Genomic DNA, 15,607 nt, shown 5'->3' with positions numbered 1-15,607 from the left:
ACACTCTGTCAGACAAAGATCTTAAATTCAAAGTTGCGGTGGACCTGACAGTCGATGGACAATGTTTTCCGCCCTCTTCCCCAGCGAGCTGCACCTGGATGGAAATTATTTGCAGTGTTCTGGGACTCTGGCCCTCCTCAGACCCATAGCAGAATATGCAGAGATGCAGGGGAAGGACCAGCCCACCTCGGCATCACCACACGCCGGAAATCCCACTCTGCTTCCCCAAGGTGAGCACTGGGCACCACTTCTGGGCTGCCCCATTGGTTCCTGAGGGAGGACTCTGCTCTGTAGGCAGGGGGCCTCCTGAGTGCTCACTGGAGACCTTCTGGGGTGTGTGGGAGGCAGAATAATGCCCCCACCCCCACCTCACCCCCACCACCGCCGTATGCTTGCACCCAAACAAGGTGTCTCTGTCCTGACCTTCAGCACCTGTGAATATGTTCACATGACAGATGTCAGATCAGGAGCCTGAGGTGGAGCTATTCTCCTGGACTAGCCTGGAGGGCCAAGTATAATCACAGTGACCTTTGTAAGAGGCAGGCAGGAGGGAGAAGATGTGACAGTGAGTAGAAACTGAGGCACAAGTGATCTGAGCTAGAATGTGGATCATCTCTGGTCTCTGGAAAAACCAAAGAAACATTTCCCCAGAACCTTCAAAGGCCCTAGCCTGAAAATGTCCTGACAGGCATTTGTAGGATCCATTTCAGACTTCCAACTTCCAGAACAGTAAAGTAAAAAGCTTATATCTCAAGTCACACCCCTCTCCCTCAACCCCCCACCCTCAGCTCCCATCCCCACCCCCTCCCTCACTCCGCACTCTCACCCCCTCACCCTCACCCCCGCCACCACATCTATTTCCTTCAGTTTTGTGAGACAGAGACTTGCTATATAGTCCCGGGCTATCCTGGAACTCACCACGTAGCTCAGGCTGGCCTCAGATGTGTGCTAATCTCCCTGACTCTACCTTGTGAGTGCTGAGATTACAGGTGTGAGCCACCACTTCCAGACTCTAAGCTTGTCTTCTGTTAACCACTCAACTGATGCTCATCGGAGCAGTGACTGGAAACTAACATGCCATATTAATCAGACTCACTAGGTTAGTAAAAGCAGTTCAAACAAGGTTAAAGAATATCTATGTGTGATACACATGCCCGGGCCCCCTGGGTACAGCTATCTGCAGAGATGGCAAATTCAGGGACTAAACCATGGGAGCAGGAGTTTGCCACCTGGGCCACCTGGGTCCCCATACCTACATCTTAGTCCAGGCTCTATGGCCCCGGTCATGAGGACCTATGATGGACAGGACTCATCACACAGTACCTGTGGGGGAGGGCAGAGTACTATGCCAGGATTATGTGATTCATAGAGAGAACATGTCCTCACCCAGACAGCAGACAGACAGATGCAGGACAGATAAACCACCTCCATTTACTCCCCTTTAAGTGGCTTTTCATTTAAATGAATCCTAAGGATGCATATTTAAGGTACATTTAAAGCTGACTGCTTTTAATAATTGATTGTCTGTATCGAATGGCTAATAACACAGACAGGGGTATGCCTGTGTGTGACTCTGAGCATAATTTTCAGGTTCTTCAGCTGCAAAATGAACATTACGATAATTACCCTTCATGTTTGGGACGGGCTGAGTGGCATGTACTTGAGGGATGTCAATCACCCTCACCGTTACAGCAGGTCGACGGTTTCCTAGAAGCCAATCTTCTGTCACAGTGGGAAACTCAGTGGCTCTGTTTTCTGGGGAGGAAAGTGGGGACAAGGAGCTGAGCAAAGGTGGCTTTGGGGGAGAGGGATGAATGCTAAGAACCTGTAACTGGCAGTGGCTGTCACCTGCTTAGGGACTTCCATGGCATCAGAATCACCCAGGTCACCTGTCGGGCTGGGTAATTCAGCCAAGCCTTTCCGTGCACCGAAGAAACCGGGGAACACTGCTTCCCATCCCCGTACTGCGTTTACATTCTTGTAAAGAGCCCCAGCCGCCCGAGGAGGCCTGTACTGTGGCTGTGGGCTCAAAACAGCTAAGTGACCCTGCGCGGAGTGACCCTGCGCGGAGTGATCCTGTGCGGAGTGACCCTGAGCGGGGACTTGTGTTCTAAGGGCTGTAAATGTGAAAGCCGTGTCTTGAGGGTTTGGCAGACGGGAAGGAGTGAGAGGTGGAGAGGGGAAAGAATGCCCCGGATGTGAGGTAGAGATGTGGGGGTCCCCGCTCCAGTTGTCTCAAGTAGCTTCTCTTAGGGGGAAATTACAACTCAATATTAAAAGTTTTAGGGGCCAGCGAGGTGGCTCAGCAGTAGCGGCATCTGCTGCAGAGCCTGGAACATGGTGGCAAGAGGCTGGCAAGTTGTCCTCTGACCTATACAACACATGCATATACATGTGTGTGACACACATGTGCACACACACACACAGACACGGACACTAAATAAATAAATAAAATGTGATTTTTAAAAAGAAAAGCTATACGTGGTGGTGCATGCCTTTAATCCTAGTACCTAGTTTATATAATGAGTTCCAGGCCAGCCAGGGCTACATCTTTAAATAAATAAATATCTACATACACCCACAACAACAACAAAAAGTAACTTTAAAAAATCAGATAAAAATTCTGGAATTGTTTTGACAGAAAGGCAATAAATAAATAAATAAATAAATAAATAAATAAATAAATAAATAAATAAATAAATAAATAAATACCAGAGCTGGCGGCAGAGAGTGCCTGCCACTGTGGTTCCCCAGGCAGCTCAGGATGGCCTGGGAATGCAGCACACACCGTGTTCAGAACGGCTCAGGCACAGGGGCATCCTGCCGCCCAGAGCACCAACAAGTTTATTTTCTTAGTTGTTACAAAATGGAAACATGACCTTTCTCTTGGGAAGTGGAGGGTTCCAGACAGGGTTTCTCCGTGTAGCCCTGGCTGTCCTGGATCTCACTCTGTAGACCAGGCTGGCCTTGAACTCACAGAGATCTGCCTGTCTCTGCCTCCTGAGTGCTGGGATTAAAGGCATGTGCCACGCCTTCGGCTAGAACTATAATACAACTCTTTTTTTTTTTTTTTCATTTTATATGCATTGGTGTTTTGCCTACATGTGTGTCTGTATGAGAGTGTCAGATCCCCTGAATCTGGAGTTACAGATAGGGTGAGCTGCCATGTGGGTACTGGGAATTGAACTAGGGTCCTCTGGAAAATCAGCCAGTGCTCTTAACCTCTGAGCCATCTCTCCAGCCCCTCCCTTCATAATCTTTTTTTTTTTTTTTCCGAGACAGGGTTTCTCTGTGTAGCTTTGTGCCTTTCCTGGGACTCACTTCGTAGTCCAGGCTGGCCTCGAACTCACAGAGATCCGCCTGCCTCTGCCTCCTGAGTGCTGGGACTAAAGGTGTGTGCCATCACTGCCTGGCTTCCACTTTCATAATCTTAATAACTATTCACCTTCCTTTCTTCATTGTGTTCATGTATGTGCATGTACAAGCCCCAATATGTCCCCGGTACTCCTAAATGTTTGGGATACACTAGTACACGAAACAGAGCTGAGGGAGCACTTATTCTCAAGCCTGGTGACCCCAGTTTGATCTCCAGGACCTACATGGCAGAAGGAGAGAACCAACTCTCAAAAGTTGTCCTCTGCCGGGCGGTGGTGGCGGACGCCTTTAGTCCCAGCACTCGGGAGGCAGAGGCAGGTGGATCTCTGTGAGGCCAGCCTGGGCTACCAAGTGAGTTCCAGGAAAGGTGCAAAGCTACACAGAGAAAGCCTGCCTTGAAAAACCAAAAAAATAAAATAATAAAATAAAAAAGTTGTCCTCTGACTCTACCATGTACATACCTACACATACATACATACACTACCTACCTACCTAAATAAATAAGTAAATGTAAAGAAAACAAAGCACTCTGCCCTTGAGGGGGAGTCGGAGAACACTGTATGTTTGTGCACAGGTATGCATGCATATAGATGGTATCAAATTTTAAGAGATGAAATAAATATATAGATTCTCCATTTTGATAGAAAGAGATAATTGGGGCCTGGGGAGATGGCTCAGTGTGCATCTCGCTGTGCAAGCAAGTATAAGGACCTGAGTTGGGCCTGGCGGTGGTGGCGCACGCCTTTAGTCCCAGCACTCTGGAGGCAGAGCCATGTGAATCTCTGTGAGTTCTAGGCCAGCCTGGTCTACAGAGCGAGATCCAGGACAGGCACCAAAACTACACAGAGAAACCCTATCTCGAAAAAACAAACAAACAAACAAAAAGGACCTGCAATGGATCCTTAACACTCACGTAGAAGCCAGGCACCTTCCATGGTTGTGGAGGTGGAGGCAATTTGGATCCCGGGGCTTTCTGGCCAGCCAGTCCAGCTGAAACGGTAAGACACATGTTCAGTGAGAAACCCTATCTCAAAAAACAGAGAAGAGTGATAGAGAAAGATAGCTAATGCCAGCTTCTGCCTCCATATGTGCACACATAAGTGAGCGTATCTGCACACCCATTCCTACACACACACATACACACAGAGAGACAGAGACAGAGAGACAGGGAGACAGGGAGAGAGTGACACAGAAAGAGACAGAGACAGACAGACAGAATTTTTAAGTAATAGTTGATGTTGGAAACAAGAAAAGGAGTGTGGTTTAGGAGTGTTGAGTCTGAGAGGAAGGAGGATCGAGCAGGATTATAAATAGAGACTCGAGTACTCGCTGGCCTTCTCTGAGTATAGGGCGGGTACTTGCTGTGTGTGTGTGTGTGTGTGTGTGTGTGTGTGTATGTGTGTGTGTGTGTGTGTGTATGTGTGTGATGCTGGAGATCGAACCTGGGCCTCAAACATGCTAGGCAAGCACTCTACAGATTGAGCTACATCCCTAGCCTCAACATTGATACCATACCTACACAGATTTTTTTGGCTGTTGTTGTTTTTTAGGGGGGAGGGATGTTCAAGACAGGGTTTTTCTGTGTATCCCTGGAACTCGATCTGTAGACCAGGCTGGCCTGGAACTCAGTGATTCACCTGCCTCTGCCTCCCTCGACTGTGTGGTTTAAAGGCACGTGCCATCACGGCCCAGGGTTTCAAGGGGGGGGGTTTTCGAGACAGGGTTTCTCTGTGTAGCTTTGGAGCCTTTCCTGGAACTCCCTCTTTAGTCCAGGCTGGCCTCGAACTCACAAAGATCCTCCTGCCTCTGCCTCCCGAGTGCTGGGATTGAAGGCGTGCACCACCACCGCCCGGCCCTATATGGTTCTTAATGCGTGCCAACGAAGTGTGTTCCTCCCTGACTGTTCTGAGGAATCCCAGGAACGTGGAGCCATGGCTAGAGAGCTGCTGTACACCAGGGAGGGAGGCGATGGCAGCCGCAGGGTGACCTGGGAGCCCTGCGTGGCTCTGCAGAGCTGCACGGTAAGCCCTAGCCATGCAGCAGGGAAATGCAAAGACAGACTGGAGCGATGTTGACGGTGTTCGGCTAACTCCCTCCCAAGAGAAATACACTGCACAGGGCATCTATTAAACGAAGGCAACCAGTCACCAATACCGACGTGTGCCCCGAACCATTTCCTTGACTCTGACCCTGCACCTTTTTGTTTTGTTTTTAAACCAGTGTGCCGGGGAGGAAGCTCAACTCTGAGCCAGATTGCAAAATCTTCTGAAGCTGTAGCGGTGCAAAGGACCTCACAGAGGAAAAGGAGGAAAAGAGGTATTCCGGTTGTCGTTTCAATTATTTCTTCCACTCCCTTCACCTTCTAACTCATGCCCTGGTGCATAATTATCCCCAACAAAGACTTAAAGTCAAATGTGGAAAAAGAAGATCCCATGTCTTGTGACCTCAGACAAGCCACCCATGAACAGTTCCACCATGTCTGCCAGAGAAATGCATCATGGGCACCGTCAACATTCCAGAAGAGCATGGTTTGGAACAATTCTTCCAGGAGCTGCCAGCAAGGCCTCAGAATTCGGGTTACTCAGAGTTAGAACCAGGGTGACCGTGAAGGGGCTTTGAGAGAGATGGGGAGGGCCAGAAATAGAGAGACAGGGAGGAGGGAAGAGGAGGAAGGGAGGAGGGGGAGGGAGACAGAGAAAAACAGAACAGAGTAGGATCTGCTACCCCAGGAGCCTTCCAAACACTAAGTTCACGGTGTCCTTGCAGCCCCAGCCCCGGGTCCCGGCACTCCTACCCTGCCTGGCTCTCAGCATCGCACATGCCAAGGGCACACTTGGCACCACAGGCTCCCCTCCAAGTGTTAACACACTCGAGTTCTAAGGACACAGTGCAGAAGTGAGGCTGGGGGTGTCATGAAACAGCCTCTGGGAAGCTCCTCGTGATGCGGCCTGAGTCTGTGCCGCTGTGTTCTGGGTATTCAGTGGTTTATACTTGGCCTTTGTGGGAAAGACAACCAGCTGTTTGAGTGGAACCTAATCCCCGTGGCCTCTTTCTCCTTCAGCTTGAATCTGTTCTTGTGTGGTCTTTTTTCTGCCCTTGAATTATCTTTTAATCTTCTCTGTGAACACTGCTACATTAGAAAACTACAAACTCAGCCGGGCGGTGGTGGCGCACGCCTTTAATCCCAGCACTCGGGAGGCAGAGGCAGGCGGATCTCTGTGAGTTCGAGGCCAGCCTGGACTACCAAGTGAGTTCCAGGAAAAGGCGCAAAGCTACACAGAGAAACCCTGTCTCGAAAAACCAAAAAAAAAAAAAAAAAAAGAAAAAAGAAAACTACAAACTCTTATGGTCCAAAAGCCACATGAAAATGTAAAGCAGGGTGCAAGCCCCTCATCTTACTGACTGGGGGACAGAAGGAGGATGATAAGGAGTTCAAGGTTATCCTCAGCTGCAAAGCCAAGTTTGAGGCAAACCTGGGCTATATGAGACCCTGGGGGAAGAGGGGATATAAAGCAAGAAAGTGTGTCAGGTCCTGTTGTACTGTCTGCCATGGATGTAGTTTTCCCATTGGGTAGTTGTCATAGAGAAGGCAGTCAGCATTTTCAAGTTTAAACAAGTGGCCTTTGGTGTGTTCTCTGGACCAGCAGAATGGCATTCTTCTCCAGAGCTGGGCTTAGAGACAAAATTTTGAGACAAGCTGACTCTCCAGAGCTGGGCTTAGAGACAAAGTTTTGAAGACAAGCTGACCCAGGGTAGGAACAAGAGAGAACTTGGACGAGGAAGAATGTAAGTAGGAAAGACCTTCCCAATACCATCCAGGAACCCAAAAGTTTGGCCAAGACAAGAGAATGCAGGAGGCTGGCCCTCCTGAGGGAATGGATCACATTAAGAGACTTACAACCGAAAACAAAGGCTTGGATTTGACCCAGGAAGTTATTAGTCTCCTCAGCCTGAACTCAATGGAACAATTTCATCTATTATAAATATGCTTGTATTTTCAGTGATAACAAAACTTCAAGATACCTTCCCAAAGGCAGGGCATGATGGCACATGTCTCATGAGGCAGAGAGGGATGGAGCTATAAGAGTTCAAGGTCAGCCTGGTCTGTAGAGAGAGTGGTAGGCTAGCCAGGGCTACACAGTGGCTATTTCTAAAAAGAAGACCTTCCCTTCCCACACTGGACAACTGCTTAACTGTCATAGGGAGTTAGGGGAGAGGATCCAGTCTTTGGTAGGACTCCACCTGTCTCAAAGTGAGGGGCCAAGATGAGCTGATTTGTGCCACGCTCCTGGGTGAGGAGGCCAGGTGGTTTCTACTTGGTCCTAATTGGAAACAGCCAAAATATTTGCACGCGCACCCCTTGGTGGGCAGGAGGTTTTGGGCCTGGTGCTTGGAAAGCCACTCCCACAGTGCCTTCTGAGGCCAAACGCCGCTCAGAAGCCTAACCTCTCCCCTCACTCTCCTCCCATTTGGAGTCCTAAGAATATATACAGTGATAAATGTATCAAGATGAGACAAACCGACACAGGGTGGCCATCTCTAGTTTGATGGCGGAGCACAGTATTCTGTGTGGCTGCCAGCAGCTGTACACATGTGTGTCCTGGCCGTTCTGCATTGGTGCGCCGCTGAACACAGAGAATCATCAAACCAGAGCCGTTCGACACCCCAGTCATCAGAGGCCCCCTGAGAGCTTGGGCGCCATCCTGCCGGGCTCTGAGGAAAGACTGAGGGTCCCCAGTGGGGCCGAGGCTGCTGGTTCAGAGAAGTCACAGAGGACCACTTCTGCAGACTTGGAAACACTGACCTTGGTTTCTTTTGCTCAGTGAAGAAGGCAAGAGAGCAGTGTGGGGCTCCTCGATGCCTCTGCTGTGCCCTGGGAACCTCAGACCAAGTGGGCCAGGCCCATCCTGCTGGGCTGCTCAGGTTCATCCAGCCTCGGTGGATCCAGCTCTGGGACCCAGGCTCTGCCTACCACAAGGGTACAAGAGTTTAGAGGGTTGATCAGCCTTCAAGCAGGTGACATCCAGCTTTTCCACAGCCTAGTCACAAACGGTTCAGCAGCAGAAGATGGTAAAGGCTAGGAGTCACCAAATGGTCACTAGCCTGAGGATAACATGGTTCTCCTGAGCCATTCTGCTGGTCCTGCCTTGTCACCTCAAGGCCCCCCAAAATTCCCAGAAGACACAGTGGGGAGCAAGGAGTGCCTTGTCTGGGCCTATTCTTTTCCTAGCTGGAGCTACACGGTGTACCAGTCCCCAGGGCTGTTTTCGTTCTGGAGGATTTAGGAGGAGAAAGGTCAATGTATGACTTAGACAGATGAGCAGGGTCCATGTCCAATCCTAAAACAGTCCTCCCAGGATCTGAGTGAGATCCGAACTTCACTACAGTAACACAGACCTGTCATGTTCAGGTCTCCAAATAAGGCGCTATTGTTCATATCACAGCCACAGCCCACAGAAATACCAGTGACAGAAAGGAATGCAAGAGCCCAGTTCAAAAATCAAGATGTAATCTTCAAAAGCTGTATTAATTCAAAAACAGGAAGTTACCACTTACAGTCCTGAACTCCTTGTACTCATGATCTCATCCTGGGGTGAGAGCAGGACACAGAGTGGACACCTCTACAGAAAGATGCCAGGATGCCTGGTGTGAATCAGCCAACACTCACCACATTTTGCTTTCTAGAGTCCCACCATCAAACAGATGACATTTCTGTTCACTTTCATAAAACTGGGTGGCACATGGGAAATCGCACATGTCTGTTGTCAATGGGAAGATGTTATATTTCGACAACTTTAAAAGAATCCTACCACAAGGAAGAGCTCTCAGCAGGCCTGGTATCTACAGATAAGCACGGCAGGCCCTGGTGCCTACAGAATTGTGGTGCCGCTACTGGACCCAGAGGAGATCACAAGGTGAGAGAGAGGATGGAGCTGTCTGGGAGGACGCTGGTGCCACGAATATTTACACTTGACCTTTGGGATCTGGCCCACAGAGAGCGCTCAGGGGAAGGAGAGGTGTTCCAGCAGGAAAGAGGCCATTCTAAGCAGAGTGGCCCTTGTCCCCTCCCCACCCACCCCATGAGAAATAGCTCAGAGGATGAGGAGGCTATTGTGGTCAACCCTGGGGAGTGTGGCATGGGGGAGGCCAGTGGCCCCTAACCAAAAGTGATGACCATCAAGCTGCAGCAATCCCATCGCTTTGACAAAATACCCGCCGGGAACAAGGGCGCATTCTGACTCACAGTTTCGGAGACCTCACAGTTTCAGAGAGCTCACAGCCCATCGCGGTGGAAAGTACACAGTGGCGGGAGTGTGTGGTAGAGCTTCACACACAGCGGCCAGATGGGGAGCAGAGGCCACGGGCCGGAACCAGAAGTGGGAATAGCACTCAAGGCCAGCTTCTGGTGACATACGATTGCCAACTACCCAAAACAGCACTTCCAGCCAGAAGTCACGTGTTTAAACACATGCGCCCATGAGCATTTTGCATTCAGACAATAACATGGAGCCTTGATGGTTTTAAGTATTCGCTTGTTTGTTTGGAGTTTTAGGGATTTTGTTTTGTTTGGGTTTTGTTGTTTATTTGCTTCCTTTGTTGATTGTTTGGTTGGTTGGTTGGTGTTTGGTTTTTGAGACAGTGTCTTTAGTATCCCAGGAGAGCCTTGAACTCACTAGTAACTGAGATGGCCTTGAATTCCTGGTTCTCCTGCCTCCACTTACTGAATGCTGACATTATGGTTTCAAAGTGGGACAGTGACATACTGGAACTGAGTTGTTGATCTTGGGCAGTTCTCCAAAACACAGAGAATGGACCATCTGGAAGACAGAAACTCATCGGCTGAGTGGACCTGGGTCCATCTGCAGAGTGGCTTCCAGGCTAGGTGTGCCAAGGTCAGAAATATACATCTGACCCTTTGGTAGACGGACACCTTGTTAGTAAGTTACCAGGTTACTTGCATGCAGTGTTTGGAGAACTCAGGGAACCCAGAAAAGACACTGGGAAGCAAGGCACCACTATTTGCCATGCACTATGGTCCTCGACACTGGCGGTTGAAATTGCTTCCCAGCCGCCCCTCACAATGATACTGGGAGACAGGATCATGGCCTCTTTTACAGTGAGGTTCATAGATGTTAAGAAACTTCGTAGGAGCCACAGGACATTCTCAAGAGAGGTTTGAAACCCAGGTGTTCTGTGCATTTCTTGTACCACCTCGCCTCCCAAGCACCATGGGGCATGACTGCGCCAAAGTCAGGGCCTCGGCGACAGAGATGTGCAGCAGACAGCTACTGTTAGCGAACCTGTTTGTTTATTTTATTCTTTGTGTGCATTTTGTCTGTGCTCCATGTGCATGCCTGGTGCCTGCAGAAGCTAGAAAAAGAGTATTGGATCCCCTGGAGTTGGGACTGTGGACATTTGGTGCTGCAAATGGAACCCAGGTCCTCTGGAAGAACAGCTAGTGCTCTTAACTGCTGAGCCATCTCCTCACCCTACACCTTGCTTAGTTTTAAAGTAATAAAAATAAGATTAAGTAAAAATAGATTAGAGTGAATCCAGCTGGGGTAGATAAAGTATGACCAGCGGCTGAGTGTGTCCTCATCTGCATTCCAAGGAGTTTGTTTTCCACCCAGAGAGAGGAGCTTGATGTTGCTTTGGCCAAAGCCTCAGAGCAGGACCGCTGCCCTGAGTGGCAGCTGTCTGTCTTCCTGACTTCTCTGAGAGTTCCTGAAGCTCGGGAGAGGTCCATTTGTCGCGGGCAAAGATGGTGTTTTCATTACTCCGTGATGCCAGATTTGGAGCAGTTGAGCTAGTTTTCCCACGGGGATGCAAGCTATGCCCAGTCAGTCACAGGCCGAGCAGGCTCCCTCTCCACAGGCACACATTCCACCAAGCTGATAGATACGTCAGGGTGCTGAGTGCCCGGCGGTGGCTCTCCTCATGACGCTGTACATCTGTATAGGAACTGGGCCCTCAGCCCTCAACCCCAGCATGCTGATTCAGGTTTTACCCACTGCTGCCTTCTGGTGTGTGGACATTGGGAGAAGGAAATGAGAGCCGGTGAGATCAGTATCCGTATCCTCAGCACAGAGATTAGAGTCATAGGTAAAGAAACCGATAGAACTTTATGTATGTGCACACGTGCACACGGTGTGTGCGCGCGCACCTCTGAAGCTCAGGGGTCAGAGCAGAACACTGCATCGGGTGTCCCGATCTAGTGCTCGCTCACCCAATGAGCTGTCAACTCCAGCCCTTCAAATCCTGTTTTGTGTTGGAGTCCCCTGCACTTAAGGTTGCAGTTCACCTTGTCCGGACAGCTCTCTGAGCTCGATCGAAATGGAGGGCTCCCTTTCCAGCAGGGCTCCCTCCCTCCCTGGATAGTGTCTTTAGGCTGGGAGACCTGACCTTCCCTAAGCCTGGATGTCTGTCTCAAGCATGACCTTTGACACAGACCCCTGCAGATGCTCTCCCCCTGCGGCCCATATGGTAATTGGGTTTTGCGCTCCTAGCTGTATGGTGGGACCATGCTGCCAAACGTAAATTAGGTGAGGCCCCAGCTGCTGCCCCCATCCCATACACACCCCTCACTCTGGAATAGAGCTCAGCTGTAACACTGAAGCAGCCTCTGGAAGGCTAGTTCCATCATACTCACAGGCCATACAAAGCCATGCTTGCTGCTTCCGCCCCCTTTGCCCTCGTAGCCTGGTGACCAACAGTCCTGGATATTCTGGAACTCACTTTGTGAACCAGGCTGGCCTCAAACTCGCAGAGATCTGCCTGCCTCTGCCTCCCGAGTGCTGGGATTAAAGGCATGGGCCACCACCACCCAGCTCAAATCTTGTTTTTAAAAGTATAGTTTCTGCCTTTTTTTTTCAGCTAGCAAACCAGAAAGACCCAATGTTTAAATTATAAAACATTGTTTGCATTGGTTTCTTTATTGGGTGTGTATATGCCCACACATATGTGTGCCACTGTACCCATGGGAAGGTCAAAGACAAGTCACAGGAGTTAGATCTCTCCTTCCACCATGTGCATTCTGAGGATCAAACTCGGGTTATCAGGCTTGGTGGCAGGTGCCTTTACCTCGTGTGGTGTACCACCACCACCACCAATCCCAAAATGTCCAGAGTTATCACCTTTACCTGAAAATCTCAGTTTCCCTCTAAGGACTGAATGTTGGGGCTTGATTGCCAGCAACTCCTCACACACACCGGCTATGATCTGCCTCTGCCAGCGGTGTGAGGAAGGCTCAGTTCCTCCTGCAGATCCCCAGCACGCGCACCAGTGCTTCCTGCACAGAAGCAGCTCGGAGACGCCTGCTGAATGAGTTCCAGTACCAGGGGAATTTGTCTGGCCCTGAGGCTAAGCTCTCAAGCCAGCATGGGGAGCACATTACTTAAAGCACCCTTTAAAATCCCTTAAATTGCCTTTACGACACAGTGTAGAGACATGTTCTCTCAAGTTCCACGTTGTCTTACCTGGCTTTGTGTAGTGGGGGGAGAGGGAGAGAAAGAGAGTTCTCTGTCCTTCCACCACCTGGGTTCCAGGGATCAAGCTTGGCAGCAGGTGCCTTTCTTTGTCTTCCAACCCCATCCCACCACCCCCCCAACCCCCCACCCCCGCCTCTTCCCTCCTTGAAGTCAAGCCATCTCCATTCATGCCAGCCCCATCTGAAGCAGTCCACAGACCTTGAGCATGGGGAGGCCTCGGGGAACTTTCTGGCTCGGGGACCAGTGATTCAGATTTCCCACCTCATCTGGCAAGTGGATGGGCCTGACTTACGCAGGCAGCTTGTTTCTCTTCCTCTACCCCTTCATGTTTTCTTCTTTCCCAAACCCCTGAAATTGGACTGGGGTGAATGAAATGTGTGAGCTGGGCCACTCGTGGCCCTGACAAGGAACTCTGAGAAACCTCAGCAGCCGGATGAGGGTGAACCAGACGCAGGACTCCGGCCCTCGGTGATGCAGTCGTGAGTCACTGAGGCAGGTGTTTTTTCTTCTTCTGATGTTTTCTAGAGGCCAAAGCTCAGAAAATGAGGCCGTTTCTCAGACTCCTACAATGAGCTAGACCCCCTTTCAATTAAAAACTGTCAACCCCCCAGGGTCAGTGGATAATTCGTTCACCAAGAAATATTCCTCTTTAGTTAGATTAATGGTGGATATCTGACTCCAAGATGGGATTGTCTATTGTGCAATCTGGGGTCTCTGTTGTAAAGAACGAAGCGGAACTGAATGTAAAACCAGGACTTCCAAAATCACATATATATTCACTGATTGTGCTGCAAAATAAATTTTCCTCAAATCCAGTATGTGCAAACTCTATTTAAAAAAATCTGTTTAGCTGGTAATAAATAGGGGCTCGATCATCTAAAAGTAATGCCAGCATTCTGATTTTTCTTGCAGGAATCAGGAAAAAGGCTCACCGACCGATGGAAGCCGGCCCTTGGGTAGCGACGCTGCATTTGGCAGATAACAGCATTGATGGGACAGGAACAGACGGGGAACAATTGCCGGAACTCGCGAGAACCTTAACCTGGTGGGGAACCGTAAGAGCTTTGGACTCACTTCTTCTCTAAAACTAAAGTGCCGGAGTTAAACCACACGCCTGATCACAGCCTCTTAGCAATTCTTGTGTGGTTTCTCAGCTCAGAGAGGGACACTTACCCGTCCTGGCCTCGGCACTTGGGCCCCTCAGAGACCTCACGAGGAGCCTCAGATTAAAAGGGTGGCAGCTGAGGCAGTAGAGGAGGCAAGAGTTAGAACATCCTTGCATTAAGGTTAGGCGGTAACTCAAAACCTGATCGATGTCACCTGAGGAGGAAGGGCAGCCTCCTTGGAGCGCACATTCTTGTGTTCGGTTAGAAAGCTCTCCACCCTGGACTCCTAAAAAAGAAATATGGAACTATAATTCTCAGAAGCTTCTAGAAAACAGTGTTTCCTTGTCATGCTCATTTTGACAACCTGAGGCATCCCCCATCCGTCTCTGCTGGACCTGCACCTTAAGCTGACCAAGCCGTTGGCAGGTCTCACAACCACTCAGGACCTAACTGCAGGATCAGCAAGGGCTCTGGGCAGCACTGTCTCGTGGCCAGGCCCACACACCAGTGGTGCCCAGAGCACTGGGCACAGCTGAGGTCTGAGGCCCGAAGGCATGTTGGGTAGCAATTTATTATCTCGGCAGAAAAAAATTCCCTCCTTATTGTTCTCCCGGATTCCAGAGAGATGGGAAGGCTTCCCAGCTGGCGATCGATGCTGCCCTTCCCCAGATAATTACATCAGTAACTTCTATTGCAGCATCTTGTTGAACTTAATATATTGCTGGTATAACTGCTAAAAAAAAAAAAAAAAAAACGTGTTCAGGATTTTTGTGTTTACATCCATGAGCTACACGGATCCATACTTTCTTTCTTTGTAACACCTTTGCCTGCTTGGGATCAGAGCCTGTCTGGCCGTACACAACTACTTAGGAAATGTCCCCTCCCATTCTGTTTGAGGACACAATTTCCGTGGCATTATGATGACGGTGTCCTTTAATTTGCTAGATTCATCGGTGAAGCCCTTGACACCTGGAGCTTTCCTAGCAAAGGTTTCTGTGTTTTTATACAAGTCTCGCTGTGCAGCCCATGCTGGTCTCAAATTCATGACCTTCCTCCCTCAGCCTCCTGAACACAGGGGTTATAGGCAAGTGCCACCCGCTTAGCAAGGAAGGTTTTTAATCAAAACTCATTTTTCTAAGCAGTATATATTAGGTTGGTGCTATGGTTTACCTGGAATACACAAGGGCCTGGGTTCAAGCCCCACACAGAAACAAACAAACATGTTGAATAAAAATAAGGCTCTAGCCAGGTGGTGGTACACGCTTTTAATCCCTGCACTTGGGAGGCAGAGGCAGGCAGATCTCCGTGAGTTCGAGGCCAGCCTGGTCTACAGAGCAAGATCCAGGACAGGCTTCAAAGCTACACAGAGAAACCCTATCTCAAAAAAACAAAAACAAAAAGAATAAGGTTCTTCTGGCTTTGAGGGGTTCTGCCTGACATATTCTAGTTTTCTTCTTTCAAATAATTTGTATATGTTGTCAAATTTGTTAGAATAAAGTTATTCATATTTCTTTAGTGTCCTTTTAGAAACTGTAGAAGCTGTTGAGACATCGTCTTTTCGTTGACCTTGAACATTCGCATTTTCTCTTTCTTCTAAGATTTGGTTAGAAATTTATCAATGTTACTGATCTCAGAGAA

At 49.3% G+C, this 15,607-nt stretch overlaps 1 protein-coding gene across 4 annotated transcripts in view; it reads left to right on the top strand.

Moving 5' to 3' along the window:
• LOC107401031 (uncharacterized) overlaps positions 1–15,607 on the top strand; it is a 41,392-nt gene that overhangs the window by 13,500 nt on the left and 12,285 nt on the right. For all 4 annotated transcript variants that reach the window (XM_015994085.3, XM_076576865.1, XM_042281455.2 and 1 more), the window contains exons 6-8: positions 85–230; positions 5,596–5,691; positions 13,776–13,908. In XM_015994085.3, the coding sequence (XP_015849571.3) occupies positions 85–230; positions 5,596–5,691; positions 13,776–13,908 (375 nt within the window). The remainder of the gene's footprint in view (positions 1–84; positions 231–5,595; positions 5,692–13,775; positions 13,909–15,607) is intronic.

Source organism: Peromyscus maniculatus, chromosome 7 (assembly GCF_049852395.1).
Source record: "Peromyscus maniculatus bairdii isolate BWxNUB_F1_BW_parent chromosome 7, HU_Pman_BW_mat_3.1, whole genome shotgun sequence".
NCBI lineage: Eukaryota > Metazoa > Chordata > Mammalia > Rodentia > Cricetidae > Peromyscus > Peromyscus maniculatus.
Note: the sequence above shows the minus strand (reverse complement) of the source record. Positions and strands in the feature narration are given on the sequence as shown.